The sequence below is a fragment of the Sipha flava genome, unplaced genomic scaffold (assembly GCF_003268045.1).
Source record: "Sipha flava isolate LNK unplaced genomic scaffold, YSA_version1 212_pilon_pilon, whole genome shotgun sequence".
In the NCBI taxonomy this organism is placed as follows: Eukaryota; Metazoa; Arthropoda; class Insecta; order Hemiptera; family Aphididae; genus Sipha; species Sipha flava.
The window spans coordinates 118,844-134,476 of NW_020272825.1; the positions used below are offsets into that span (position 1 = coordinate 118,844).

At 36.6% G+C, this 15,633-nt stretch overlaps 1 protein-coding gene across 3 annotated transcripts in view; it reads right to left on the reverse strand.

The window, feature by feature from the left end:
- Positions 1–7,440: 7,440 nt before the first annotated feature.
- LOC112682832 (Ig-like and fibronectin type-III domain-containing protein 2) overlaps positions 7,441–15,633 on the reverse strand; it is a 93,471-nt gene continuing 85,278 nt past the window's right edge. For 2 of the 3 annotated variants that reach the window (XM_025553581.1, XM_025553582.1), the window contains 7 exons: positions 12,967–13,277; positions 10,900–11,053; positions 10,543–10,686; positions 10,285–10,396; positions 9,703–9,902; positions 8,883–9,064; positions 7,441–7,716 (listed from right to left, as the gene is read on the reverse strand). In XM_025553581.1, the coding sequence (XP_025409366.1) occupies positions 7,558–7,716; positions 8,883–9,064; positions 9,703–9,902; positions 10,285–10,396; positions 10,543–10,686; positions 10,900–11,053; positions 12,967–13,277 (1,262 nt within the window). In that variant the 3' untranslated portion in view covers positions 7,441–7,557. Of the gene's footprint in view, positions 7,717–7,918; positions 7,934–8,882; positions 9,065–9,702; positions 9,903–10,284; positions 10,397–10,542; positions 10,687–10,899; positions 11,054–12,966; positions 13,278–15,633 lie in introns of all 3 variants that reach the window. The other variant, XM_025553583.1, reaches the window with a different exon arrangement.

A 15,633-nucleotide genomic window follows, 5' to 3' on the forward strand; every position in this document is an offset into this window, starting at 1 on the left:
TGTACACGCAATACCGTAATAATATTATATTGCGCGCGCGACGCATTCGAACGGAATCGTTTTCGCTCTACCGTTCCGTCGCAACACGTCTCGAACGGCGTCTTCTGCGCCGCGATCGCGACGGAAAACGTCAACGTACACTCGATGTTGTTGTTGTTGTTGTTGTTGTTGTTGTTGTTGTCATCGTCAGCATCACACGGTCGAGCCGTCGTCGCACAGTCGCCGTGACGGTTACGCGAGCCCTCGGTTCGAACGTTTTTTTCCCGGCGAACGTTCTACGTTTGATTTATGCGGTTCTGTACGGCGCACAGGAACGAGCGTCTAGCGCTCGTGCGAAATACGCACGCGGCCGGCACAACGCGACTAAAGGTCTATTTACACCTAACCGTTCCGTGTCCGATCCGCGTCCGTCGTCCGTGCCCGTTCAGTGCTGTTCGAACCTATATTTTGACATAACGCGCGTTTTACATACCGTGTTTCATTGTTGCTCTGGGTGCTCGAAAAAACAATTATAATATGACTGGAAGTGCAGAATCGCTAGAAGAATCGCTAGCGCTGTACTTGCCTTGCTGCTGATTCTGTATGAGAACGAACCATTTCTATAAATTTTTCGTCGATATCGGTACACATGATTTAAATGTAGACACTCAAGTTTTTTTTGAAAAACAACTTTTTAAACACTTTAAACTTTAAAATTTTTTTTTTTCAATTCTACAAATACGTCTCGCGAGTAGGTATGAAAACCGACCAAGCTGTCAGTTGTCACTGACGGCTGTTTACGTAGTTCCGTATTTTCCGTATCCGTGTCAGTGAAATCCCCGAAAACATTGTCTCCGACAAATTTTAAAGCACGGACACGGATAGTGCGGATACGGAACGGACACGGAGCGGTTATGTGTAAGTAGACCTTATAGGTACGCATCGGGCGGATCGTATGAAACGGATCGAATTGTGGTAGCACTGCACCGATAGCAATCATGTTGCCGATGCGACGATCGGTTTTTTTTTTTTTTTAGTAACGTTCGCATTATCGTAACGGAATCCGTACGGTGTCATCCGCACCAGTCGGAAAAGTTGCCCCTTCGATCAATTTTCATCGACGCTACCGACGAACCGATGCGCGCGATCCGTCCGCTGCCGGTCAGTGGACGCATATGTATATAACTTATTATACTAATAGTTCTTAAATCCGTTTCATACGATCCGTCCGATACGTACGATGCGTACCTATGGACGCGTACGTCAACGGTGCGCGCTCCGGTGACGGCCGTGTCGTTCGGAAACAACTTTGTTCGGAGCGTAATTTTGTGCGCGCACGCACCGTCCGGGGCGCATATTAGCATTCTGGGGTCGGTCTCGGCACCGGTTATCGTTTTAGCTTTCCGATTGGTCGTTTGGTTTTGCCACGCTTTTTAAAAACTCTTACCTATAACCTTGTTATCTAGTATTATGTGTTATTTAATACTATCGAATTGCAATGCCTGTTTATTATTCATGATACTATTATGAAGTATGAGTATAAATAATCTTAAAATGGGTTTTTACTTTTGAATTTTCGTAGGTAGCTTTTCAAGTAAAATATTATTACTCAAAAAGTATCTTAAAATGATTTTTTGACTTTTAATTGGTAGCTTTTTAAATAAAATATTATAAGTCTAAAAGTATCTTAAAACGTTTAAATTAATGGAATTTGATAATAATTAATTTCGTTCTAACATGTTTTCCGAACAAGATATTTGTAACTGGATTAGTGTTCACGGTAAAAATACTAATACAAGCTGGTGTGTGAAAACATATTAGAACGCAATTAATTATCATTAAATTCCACTAATTTAAACATTTTAAGAAACTTTTCGACTTGTAATATTTTACTTAAAAAGCTACCTACAAAAAATAAAAAGTAAAAACCCTTTTTAAGATTATTTATATTCACACTTTGTAAAAGAAATTAATATTAAATAACACATAATACCAGATAACAGTTTTTAAAAAGCGTGGCAAAATCAAACGACTAATCGGAAAGCTAAAACGATAACCGGTTCCGAGACCAGTGGCGTAGCCAGGATTTTTAAATGAGGGGGGCTAACAACTTTTTTGGATAAGCAAGGTAAGAGAGGATATGAGAATTCACCCTTAACCCTACCACCAAGTTTCTAAACGTAATTCAAGCATTTTAGTATAGTTTTAAAAATATTTATTAATATATAATTTATAATAATAATAATAATAATTTTGGTTTCAGTGTTCAGTCACTTGCTCCACTCTGACAGCTGAATCCTCTTAGGCGAATTTTTGACAAATTCAGTTATTATTTCACTTTTATCGAATTGCTATTTTTTATTTATATTAGCTATAGCTAACCCATTCAGTCTGTTTTCCGACAGGGTGCTTCTTAAAAAAAAATTTAAGCGATTAAGTGCTGAAAACGTTCTTTCCGGAGTGAAAGAGGTAACTGGTAACGTGGCGAATAATTGTAAAAGTATTTTAATGTTATGTCGAAGATTGGTGCGATGAGAGAGTGAATCAAGAGCAGAATTCGGTTTTGGAATAGTATTTTGACTCCACTGTTGCCTCCATACGAACAGGTCAGCTCTGATTGTAGTTGAGGTATCATCATGGAGATCTTGGACATGTATTTTAGCAGTTTTTATAATATTTTTATCGTCATACATATTTAAATTGGCCGGAATAAGTCCTTCGAGTGGCAGAACATCAATAAGCCTTTGATTAAAACGATCATTGATTCTATTAAATAGTCAAGATACATTATACATATAAACACGGCCCATGGGGGAGGCTATAGCCCCCTTAGCCCCCCCCCTTGGCTACGCCACTGGCCGAGACCGACCCCAGAATGCTGATATGCACCCGGGGGCGATAAGTGTCGCGCGACGAGTTCGTGTATCGATGCGCGTGTACGGTCACGTACGTGCGTCGGCGTGCACACACACGTGCACCGCGCGCGTGTCGAGGAGCCCGTGCACTTACGACGACGGGAAGTAGACAATGCGCGCCCAAAGTTTATTCCCGGTGTAATTAATCTTCGCCGCCGCCGCCGCCGTCGCGTAGACGCGAACAACGCGAACGCGACCGTCACGGTGGCGGCGACGTGCGCGCGCCACCGGAGGAGTAATGGATGGTTGAACCATTTAAAATGTAATTACTTTCTCCCTTCGTGTTTGATTCGGCGCGAGAAAAATACTGGCCGGCGGGCCCGTTCGCGATCCGCAACGGCTCACGACAGTGGCGTATATAGGTTTTCATTTCGGAGGGGGCCGATTATGTATTTGATTTTTGGGTGGAAAGGAAGGAGGAAGCACACTATTACGAAAAAAATTACTTTAGCACTATAAGACTTCTCGACAGTCTTTACACCATCAGAAAAATAAGAAACTCAATTTTTTTAATGATTTATTATTTTTTAAAAGTATAAAAACTACATTGTAATAAACAAATTTTTTTATTAGAGTCACTCAAAATTCACCACATATTTTCTTAAAAGAATAAACATATTTTATAAATAAAAAATTTTAAATTATCGCATAAGCAACATTCTCAGTGTCGCGATAAATTTTCGGAAACCTCCAGCATTAAGACATATCCATGTTAAGAATAACAATCTTTAACAATGGTGTTTTTCATTTCGGAGGGGACCCGGGCCCCCTCGCCCCCCCATAAATACGCCACTGGCTCACGACCACCGCGACGTTTCGTTAAAACAATGCCGTTCTCGAGCGGGATGCGCGGCGGGAAATCGAACGGTTCGGACGTATGAGCAACGCGCGAAGTCGGTCGGAAACGATGAGGATATTTTTATTTTATTTTTGTCCCGATGAAACGTCCATCTGATGGTCGTTTTCCGCGACGAAAAGGAAACGTTGAAACGTACAGCGCGCGCGAAAAACAAAACACCGTTATTAAAAAAGTTTTTTTTTCTTTTTCATCCCGAACATCGACTGCACGAAGTCGAAATCTCGATTTACCCGTTACCCGCAAATTTAACTTTTTACAGCAGATTTACAACGATTTCGCATACTTCCGAGTGATTTGCAGTCAACAACTGTTTCCGTCTCACTAGATGTGGTGCGTGGACGTTCGTTCGTTATTCGAGCACACCAACATTCGTTGTAAATGCGTGTTTTCGGTCGCATGTCGACGTGACAAATACCGTATCCAGTGTTTACTCGTAATGTTCCTTAGTGGTCCTAACGAAAGTTTCAGTTCCTCGCCTAACCGAAATTCAGTCCGACCGACAATATTATAATAATAATAATAATAATCGTAATTTAACCGTTGCGGATGAACGCGATGTATAACAGTTTTCGGTATTATTGTTGGAGGCGACTACTACTACATTTCCGCGACCGCACACGTCGAACGGCCTCAAATAATGCGTAACGTGGTTTTGGCGCTGTATAATAATAACATGATGTTTAATTTCAAATTTAAATTCATTTATTCCGTTTCGCCGCGCGCACGCAGCTGGCTGCTCGATGCTTTTAAGTATTTTCCCACTAAGTATTAGCCTGTATCTCGCACGGAACACATTAAAACGCGTGCATCAGTTTCGTGCTTTTGGGTTATAAGATTATTTTGCGTGCGGTTAAAACGACGCGAAACGCATTTTTATTCGTGTTACGGAAAAGTAAAGGAAGGGTTGAAAAATAAAAAGCGGCAATCATTACGCCACGAGACTGTGGTTCCGGTTTAAGAATCTGTAATACGACCACTTTTTTAATCGTTCGGCGTAATTTAGCACTTGTCTAACCTAACGATAAACTTTTACGTTTTTGTGCGAAATATTTGATTTTATTATAACGATCCCCTTCCCAGCTTCTCCTGTCACATGTCGTTTTGTCTTCAAATTTAATTCCAATCGTACACAAGCACAATCGTACACACCAACACAAACCGATTTAAACGTAAGTAGAAAAAGTTTTGTGAACTCCGATTCGCCGAGTTTAACCGTACATGCCATTCGCAGTCCATTCGCGTCTGTACAGTCTGAACGTTCGTGCCGCATTCTCTGGTCCGGTTTAATTATTTATACTCGTGTTTCGCAGCGAATCAATTTACGCGAAACGTAGTAGGTATCATTGTTTATTGCGAACACGCATTATCCACGCGTAATAGTTACCACGCTTGTAAGCGCGTAAATGCGTCAGAAACGTGCAACGCGCTACGATGTACCCGATTACCAAACGCGTTTTTCGTTCGACTACGGAAATGAAAACAAACATTCGTAACGCCTCCCTCGAATATCACACGAATTAAGTTGCAATTGTTTTAAGATATTTCCGTTCGCGTCACAAAAACCGTCTGCGGAATATTAAAATTCATGCGCCTCTCCCGGTGGCAAACGCCGCACAATCGGACCAATACCGCTGAGCTACACACATACGTACATCGTCGCGACCGCAGTTGCGTTTTACGGAAGGCGCCGTTTGATTAGTACGCCATTGCGGTCCGTATCGTTTTCGAAACGGCGGTGTTCATTACCCGAAACTTTATTCCATTAGCCATCGATGTGAAACACACAGCAGTGCAGTGTAAATAATGAGAGCGCGTGTTATTCAGGAAAACTATTCCGACCGTTGTCGCGGAGAATTTCCAGTCGCTTTGTGCCCAGGCGATCTTATCGGAGCGCGTTTAACGTTATTGTACTCTTATTACAGTGACGTAAGTGGTGGGGAGCCGGAGGTTCAAACCTTCTCGCCCCCTCCCCTAATTGCCGAAATCCCGGCTAGTAAGCAAATAGGTAATAATAAAAACAATTATCACCTAAATGTATCAGCCCCCTCCCCCATAAATAATATTTATCTGCACCCTCACCCTATAACAATGTAAAATTATCAACGCATAATACAAAACAGGCGAATTGCACACGATACTTTACGTACGGGTCAACGTCGAAAACGTGAAATATGTTTTCGATCCCGTGGTTGTTGTTCTTGATACTATTTTAGTGATTTTTCAGTGAAAAAAAACTCATTAGCAATTGTTTGCAATAAGAGTTAAAATATATTCTTAATTTTCTTCCAATGTTCATCGCACGACAATATTTTAATAATCGTATGTGCACAGCAAGTACATATTTTAAACGTACAATTACAGCTGCCGATATTATTTTGAGAATCACTTTACAAAATAAAATACGTTTCCACTCAAATTGTTTGCCGTCCCAACCTTCAACCACCACCGCTCACATTATCTCCCGCACACTTCGCTTACTACGGTATACGGTCGTAAATTCGTAATATTCGTCTTTTATTTTTGTCCGATCGTTTTTCTGAAAACTACGTAATCAATTACTCATTTTAACAGTTCATCGACTTGATGCTAATGCAATCGCTGTATTGTACTTAATTATCCTCACGTGTATCCGATTTAATTCCTGGCTAAATTGTCTTCAGTTACATATCGTCCTCGCCGGGATATTAGCGGCATAATAAGAGGCAATAATTTCAAATGGATATCGAGCGTATAATATTTTCATACGCTTGTACGACCATTTTCAAAAATTCTCATTTCATTACTTAATAGCCGGTGTGTGCAAGACACACAGAAAGAGTTTTGTTTCACCAAGGTATAGGAAATGATTCGAGGGTATAAACGTATATAAAACATATGACCATAGAAAATAAACAAAACACTCTTTTTATATTTTCGCATGTAATTCTATACACTGTACAAAAACCACAAATTCGTTAAAATTTCAGTAATCGTAATTCTATTCGATTTTAATACGACGGGTGCGAGTTGTTATTTTTATCTGTATATTATATACGTATATATAATATAGATATTACAATAGAGATCACAGTGGTTACAAACGTTAATACGTCTTAAAGACAATTTTTTTTCCTTAATTTACAAAAAAAAACTTTTTAAACAATAATATTAAACTTAAATAAAAACATTTTACATTATATCATACCTAATTATGACTATACATAGTAGCGGTGTTTAGGTACGTGTATTTACGTATGGTACAATAATATTATTATTAACAAGACGTTTTTACGCATGCATACACATATATGCCATGTACATCGCGCAAACTTAAAATATTGTATATGTATACCCTACAGAAATTCATCTAATGACCAGTTAATTTTCTTCCGATAAACTATTTAACGCCTTATGTCGTAAGCATCGAACACGCATCGAATTTTGGTTGCTCATTTTTTTTTTTTTTTTTTTTGGTCCGTTAAATATCTAAAGCAAAGTGTGGGAAGCCCGAAAGCAAAACGAATTATAAAGACGCTAAATTATGAATATTTATCTATCCCGATGACAAATAGGCCTCTCCCTAACCACCATTTTTTCCTAAAACTATGTATATATTTATACGCAGTATTTAAATTTTTTTCGTGTTATTAAAAAATATAATTTGCGTCCTTAGTGCTTAAAATAAAATGCTATATATATATATATATATATATATATATATCGTTTATAAATAATCAATGTGATTTCATTGACTTACATATAAATATATATTTTTTTTCTTCGAGTAGAGAAAACGGGTTTTATAGATTACCCGACCTGTGGTGTCTATGGCTTTAATCTTTTAAACCCAGCTCCATCCGATCCAAGTTTAAGTTCTTCGTATAATGTGGGAGGCACTTCGGTGGCTGTGTGCAAATGGTCTTGTTTCCATTCGGCGGTACCAACACCGTTGACGGATGCCGAGTAAGGCAGATCAGTATTATTCTACAATACAAATAAGATTATTTTCCAATATCGTCATATTTGTTTGCTTACGTAATAATATTATTTATATTTTTTATCATTATAGCGTTAATAAACTATTTAATATTTTATACATCAGAGAGTACATGTTACTAATTTAAGTTAATTTATTTGTTATAAAAACAATACAATATTACTACGTAATATGTGGATTATTACTTACAAATTACCATGAGTTCTAAGAAATAAAATATTTGATTTAATAACAATAATATTATTTATGAAGTTTGGTTAGTACAGAATAATCAATTATATATTCAACAAAATATTGTTAAACATTAAACTTATATTAAATATATTCATTTAAATTATTCGTGTTGAAAATAAAATAGGAAACCTAATTTGTTCCGCATTCAATACGATTCATTTTTGAATGGGTTTTAAATATTTTTAATGTAATGAAATAACGATATTTTAAATTATCAGAATACTTATTATTTGTATTACAATATTGTTAATGATTTTTTTATTTTTTTTCCAAATTCTTAAATTTTATAGATTATTTTAAATTATCTAGTTATTTTCACTCTTACTGTTTGAAAAATAATGTTGTTAAAATCAAAAATGAAATATAATTCATACATATATATAGTACGTGTATAATGTTTAAACGGTGATATTTATTTTAATTTATGGGTATTTAAAATTATTTTTGAGTTCACTATATTATTTATTTTTACGATCTTGTATTTCGAAATATAATTTCCCATAAAAATCTATTCATTTTTTTTTTGTAAATTTTAGATATGAAACTAATTAGAAAGTTCATTGGAAATATTAATGTCGAGAAATACCATATAATATACCGTATTAAATATTTTGTTTGCATGTGTTGATTACTTTTAATTATTAAATATTTGCCCTATACCTAATTTAATTTTTTTTATATTAATTTCATGGCAATATGCATGAAGTGTAGTTTATAAGTTATGGCGGGATATATGTATAATTATGAAAATTCCATACATTTACTAAATAATAATTTAAATATATTGATCAATAACCATTATTATTGACTGAATTTATGCGATTTATTATAATATAACATTTATTGATGTTTTGTTATATATATATTTTATATAAAGTAGTAATAATATTAATAACTGAAAGAAATATGTAATAATTACCATATTTTCCATGTTGACTTCCCTGAGGTAACTTGGATTTTCAAATGATACACCACTTGACGATTTATGTAATAAATTACCATGGGCGTGCATGTAATAAACTACACCAGCTACTATACCACCAACGATCAAAATGGCAACAAATACTCCAAATAGAGTTCCAATATCAGCTCGGCTTTCGCCTAAAATATATATATGTATATTTTACTAACAATTACATTTTTCATTGAGCTCTATATATAGGTACTTAAAAAGAATAATTTATCATATTGATAAAACGATAATAGATTGAATAATTTTTTTTTGAGAAACTGCTCTTCAGTTCAAGCCGAAAGTCAATATCAATTGAGTTTTATAAAATATATTTTTTTATTTTTCTCCTTGAATATTTATTTTAATAAAATTAATTTACCCTCAGTTAAAAATCAAATAGTTTAAAATTATATACTTTATGAAACTAAAATAAAAGTTATGATGAGTTCACGATGAGTAAGATAACCCATATAATACCTAATTTTATTTTTTTTAAATATGTTTCTGAAATGTTGGAAAAAATAAACCATATAACATATACTAATTAGAAAGTTTACGATGTTTTCTCAATAATAAGAAAAAATGGAAAGTTTTGCTATTTGCAAACAGACAAGTGCTCGATAAAAAAGAACCAGCTAAACAATGTTTTCGTCGGGAAAGTTTTTTTTTTATTTTAGCCCCATGGCCTGTATTTTCATCGTTACGATTAACATTTAATAAATGCGAAATAATTTTTTAATGCATTCTTTGAACTTTTCTTTTTTTATCGATTAAAATGCAAACTCACCCATGCTGGCAGCTGAAGTCACGTCCTTTTCGGCAGTGGTAAACCTAATAGGCTCAGTGAGCGTGCTCATGCCCTTTGAGTTGCCAGCTTTGAGCACTAGTTCATATGTCAAATCATCCTTGAGACTGCCAATTCTTAAGGACGTTTCTTTGGTGTCGTTCTTTTCCGGGCTATTGTTGCCCACACGTCTCCAAAATACCCTGAAATTGTAGAATCGCACACATGCTTAGAACAATACATCTCGGGATAGGTTGATTGTATTTATAGTGGCATTTTTCATCCAAAAAAAGTCAGCTTACTAGATATGTTTACAACCAGTGCCATAGAAATTAAATTTTTTTTTTTAGAGTGGGTAACTTAAGTAACCAATTACGCTAGGGTCTAGGGTTGCTGATGATGGTTATTTGTACTTATGGTGAAGAAGAAAGTCTAAACCTCCCCTGCCCAATGTAAGACTCATAACAAATATAACCGTCTTTGGCGGATGTGTAGAATATAGTATTCCCCGCAAACGAAAACATAGTGCCATTTTCCGGGCCGTTGGTCACAATATTATTACACTAATGTTATATTATTTCACACCTGTACACTTCGACGGTCCGGGGGTTCTTGGTCGGCGGATCCCATTTGACTGTAACTGTGTGGGCGTCCACATTCTCTATGCGCACGTTAATCGGAGGACCCGGCAGCTTGTCTATAAAACAAGTATATCAAATACGCGTTAGTTAGTTAATTAAACGCGTTAGTTTACTCAAAACATGAAATATCGTCGCGTACGCGCATTAAAACAAGAATAATATGATGCAGAAATCATTAACGTATAATAATTTTGAAACATACCCCTGAGCTCATCAAAGCATGCCAATATAGACTTTGAATAGGATAACACGCACATCTTGTTGTTGACAGGTTCGCCGCGGCACCATTCCAAACAGCGTCTGGGCACTCCGCGATCAGAACAACAAGCTCTGTGGTCCGATCCATCTGAAACGCGAAAACAATAAAAAAAAAAAAATAAAAAATTAATAACAAAATCAAAACACAAAGCGGTGACAGTTCGAAAGGATAGTTTAGCTCCCCAAAATGTTCTCAAGTTACCCTCTTCCAAAAGTCTAAACAAAGTATTAAAATTATTCTGAGTGATAATTTGATGCATAGAAATTGCAAATTATAGTTTATTTCATACAGTAGGTATACCTGATGCGCATTTCATCAGTTTATCAAAATCGTTGAAGCAATCCGTCCTGGCAATGGCCACGTTGATATCCATGTAAGACGATGAACATGCGTCCAAGCAACCCGCCGTTACATTTTGTTGGACGCAACAGTGCGTCACGTTGTTAGTCGTCACCTGAATTCAACAAAAAACATCATATGTAGGTATGTATCATTACTAGTTAGGCGTATAAAGTCAATACGGAGCCAATAGAGACAGTTGGATCGTCAAGTGATATTTGAAATAACGAACCTTATTTTTATGCAATAAGGCATACACAGTCATACACACGTGAAGTCATAAAAAACTTATTATTAGTATGCGTCACGGTGTAGGCATAACGATCAACATTGATTCCTAACGTTGAAGGAAGAAGGTTTAAAACATAAATTTGTTTATGAAGGAAAGCTGTTATGTATATATAGTTTCCGAAATAGGTAAAACGAAACACTGATGATATATAGCCGGTCAAAATACGTGTTTTGAACGACAATAATACTAATAATAATTTGTGATGGGTTAAACTGTAAATATAAAGGTATCAGGTCAAACAGAACGGGTACTGCACCTGATGGATAATATGCTAATGCCCTCGTCATCCGGGACCCGGATCTCTCGCACATGCAATATAATATTTATTTACAGGCATCAGCACGGGCCCGTTAAGGTGATTTTGAAGATTTAAAAACGTCACAGAAGCGAACGTACGTCAGTCAATATTCTCGTTGCTAATAACTCCAATTATTATTATTATTATTATTATTGCTCGGTAATGGCAGGCAAAACACGGATTTGTCCGACCGCATTTTGTTTATACTTCTCGTTAATCTCTCTCTTTCTCACTCTATTTATCTATATATACATACATACATATATATATATATATGAGTAGTTTGTATATATATATAAACACGTCCTGAGTCCTGGTGCACATTTAATCCCCCAGCGGCCTTTGATCCTACCGTGACAAATGTTCCGTAACGTGACTCACCGCCCCAGCTTGCCGTATATCCATACAATATGTTCGTTTGTTGTGGGCCCATCGCATAATTTACCCCCCCCCTCCCACCAACCAGTAAGACTTCATCACCGTACCGGGGGCCAAACTGAAAAAAGCAGTCCTAAGCCCTCGGGCTGAACCCTAAGCTATTGTCGTATTTTATCATTTGTGTGCACGTATCCGGAACCCTGAAAATTCATCAATACATATATATATATATATATATATATATATATATATATATATATATATATATATATATATATGTTCGTGTGTGTATGTGTAGATGTGGATTTCCGCAAAATAATAAAAAAATATATTGCCCCATATAGAGGAGTAATCTCGAAGGTACGAGAAGGCGCACTTGCAACTTCTGGGATTTGTGATGGAGGTGTGACGGTACCATCGCCTCGCGACCTCCAATAATCGGGTATCAGAAAATAATTGTTATAATAAACAAGAGTTATTTTATATGTTCAAGATAAACCGGAATTAAATGTATTATCATATCGGTGAACGCGTTTATACGATCCATTTCGCATCAGCTTAATGGTATAGCTATACGATTTGTCTGCAACACAGCCGCCTATCGCCGCCGAGTATATTATAATTATGGAAGTGAAGTAATTGCATTGAAAAACTCATTAAATTGATTGCACTATCGCATGAAAACATATTAAAAATACACTTATCATTTCGAAAATTAATATGAAAATAAAAAAAATAATTACCTAATGTAGTCTATATAATTAACGATAAAATCAAGTTGAATATTTTTGAAACTGTACGAAAATCATAAAAAACCGTTAAAACTGCACTAAATAAAAATAAATTTGTCAAACGTGTCTGAATTACTTAAAAATACTGATTGAATTATAATTCAATATTTAAGTGAAACACATTGCAAGATCACTTGGGTCAATGCACGGGTCGTACGTGTATAAAATATAAGGATCAACGGAAAAAGATGCAAGTGCAATAATTCCAGTGCACGATATTGTAACCGTCCGAATTGAAATATTACTAAGTTGTATTGTGCACGACTTACGGAGTTCCTGATGCGCACCGAGACGGGCTTGGTGGAGCTGCCGAACGAGTTCTCGGCGTGGCAGAAATAATCGCCGTCGTCCGTCTCCGTCAACTTACTGATGGTCAGCTCCATGACGAACTTGGTGTAGTCCTCCTTGGACCGGATTACGTTCACGTCGTGTTTACTGCTCTGGATCACCGGCGTCCGGCCCTGCGCGTCCCGCCAGAACATCATTTTTGGCTCGGGGTGCGCGTCCACCATGCACTCCAGCGTCACGGTGTCGCCCTGATTGGCCATAGTGATCTTGGATGCCACCAATTTGGGCACGTCTGCAAATAAGACCGATGTGTGAAATTATTATATTCTTATGGGCACGTCGCCGCTTCGGGCGCCGTTCGGTTCGTTCGCGAAAAATCGCTAATCGAATCCGGCAATGGGGTACCATGAATATTTAATCGAATATTCTCGGTTACAAAGCCGAAACACCGGTTATCGAGCAAAATTCGATCCCAAATAGCAATTACGATTATATTTGTCCTCGAATCGTATTGCTTACATACATACAGTGTGACAACTGAACGGTGTCGTAAAATGTCCACGGAGAATATTGTATAATTATTATTATTGTTATTATTATTATCACACGTATTGAGTAGGTTTTAGCCGCCGTAATTGCCGTGAATATGTAGCGGCTTCATTCGGTCGAAAACGATTATCGTCAACAAATTACAGTAATAACGATAAAAAAAAAAAAAAAAAAATAAACAAATACAAAGTTTGTATTTAATATTTGAGTATACATATTATTTTAATAACATAATTTAATGGACATTATACACGTATATAACTCAATTACACGTTATAATATAGTACATTATTTCACAAAAAAAGCAATTTCGTGTATGAATATTTTAAAATAGGTGTACGACTTTTATTGATTTTATTTCTGTGTGCTTACGGACATTAAAGCGAGTATTTCAATGGTACAACGACTTAATTTTTTCATGCTATTTCGAAAATGTATTATCATTATATTTTATGAATATAAGCATATATAAATACGTATTAAGAAACACGTTATTTTTGCACGAATTTATGTAATTATTATTTTGCTGGACGATCAACTACTGTACGTATATACTGTTTTCGCTTAATGTCATAACATACTTGTAATAAACCGCAGTAATAGAAGTGTATTGACGCGCACGAAACTGTCAAGGTAGTAGGAGGTGCGTACTAATGTTTGAGTACGACTTACTTTTTTTGGTAAACATCATAAACGAACACCGCTTAGTATTTCCGCCAGCAATTATTATGGCCCTTTGACACGACAACGGCGTCCGCTTTGTACACTATGGCACGAATTTAGTTGAACCGTCCCTGACGAATTCTGATGTGATATCTCTGACAGACGGTGCAGGGTGGTGGGTAGTGGCAAGAAGTGTATGCAAGAACGATATCGATTTCACGTCACGTGGTCTTGAAGCTTACTTAAATCGTGTCTCCGGTGGACTGAATGTGTGTGTGTGTGTGTGTGTGTGTGTGTGTGTGTGTTTGTGATCAGCATAAAACAATGATTCGTGCGCGAGAGCCGGAAACAACAGCAGTAGAGGCAACGGTGATTTGCCGGTAAACCGAGTAAAAAACCAACCCTGTGGCACACCGGTGAGGGAATCGTCGCGTAGTCGACCGGAGGGAGGATATGGTGTATTTAATGATATATCGTTTGGGATAAATGGCGACCGGGTTACATAATAATAATAATATCACGTAAAATATGTATATACACGCACATAGACATATATCTAATTCGTATTATACAATATTACCTACGTAGCGAAATGTTGTGACCGCCAAACGACCCGAATACGAGTAAACGGTTGGCAGATAGGTAAATAGGTACGTTGTTGGCTTAACGAAACCAACCGTTTATTTTCTGATGCCACGAAATTTTTTCCGACCAACAGACGAAATTACGTCACATCAAGCAAAACGACGTTTGCTTACTGGACGAAAATCAAATCGATCGAGACACACGTACAAGGTTTACCGATATGTAATACGTATACGTATTAACGTATGCGGCTTGGTTAACGATCTTAAAAATGTAATGTCGTAGAACTCACATGGTTATAATATTTGCAAACATATTATATTGTATAGAAAGAACAATTCAGTTTTACCGGCGATTACCGCCGCAAATGTTTTGTGTTAAAGTAATGTCTGGTTTTAAAATTTACAACCACCATTGAATTTTTCGTCGTTAAATATCAAACAGTTGGCACTTTTTCTACAGCTAAAACACTGTACGCGTATAATAGCACAATAATGTATAATAACTACAGGACGAGGGTTGCGTGTGCGGTTGTGTACGTTTTAACTATTTCGAGATTAAAAAGACACATTAAACCTCTCGCGTTTCATCCCATTATGCATTCATCCGTTTCCATAAAAATAAAAAATTACCGCTGTGGAAGATTATCAATTTTCACACTTCAACAGACTATTACGGTTCACCAATATAATATTGTTTTACATTGAAAACGTTTGCTCTATACACATTTAATCACAGAATAGTGTTTCGCAATGCCCCGGGACAATCAATATAATGTAGAGTACTCACTTCTTATACTGTTAATACATTTGATGCTATCATATTTAAAAATAAAGGCTAAATAAAGAGAT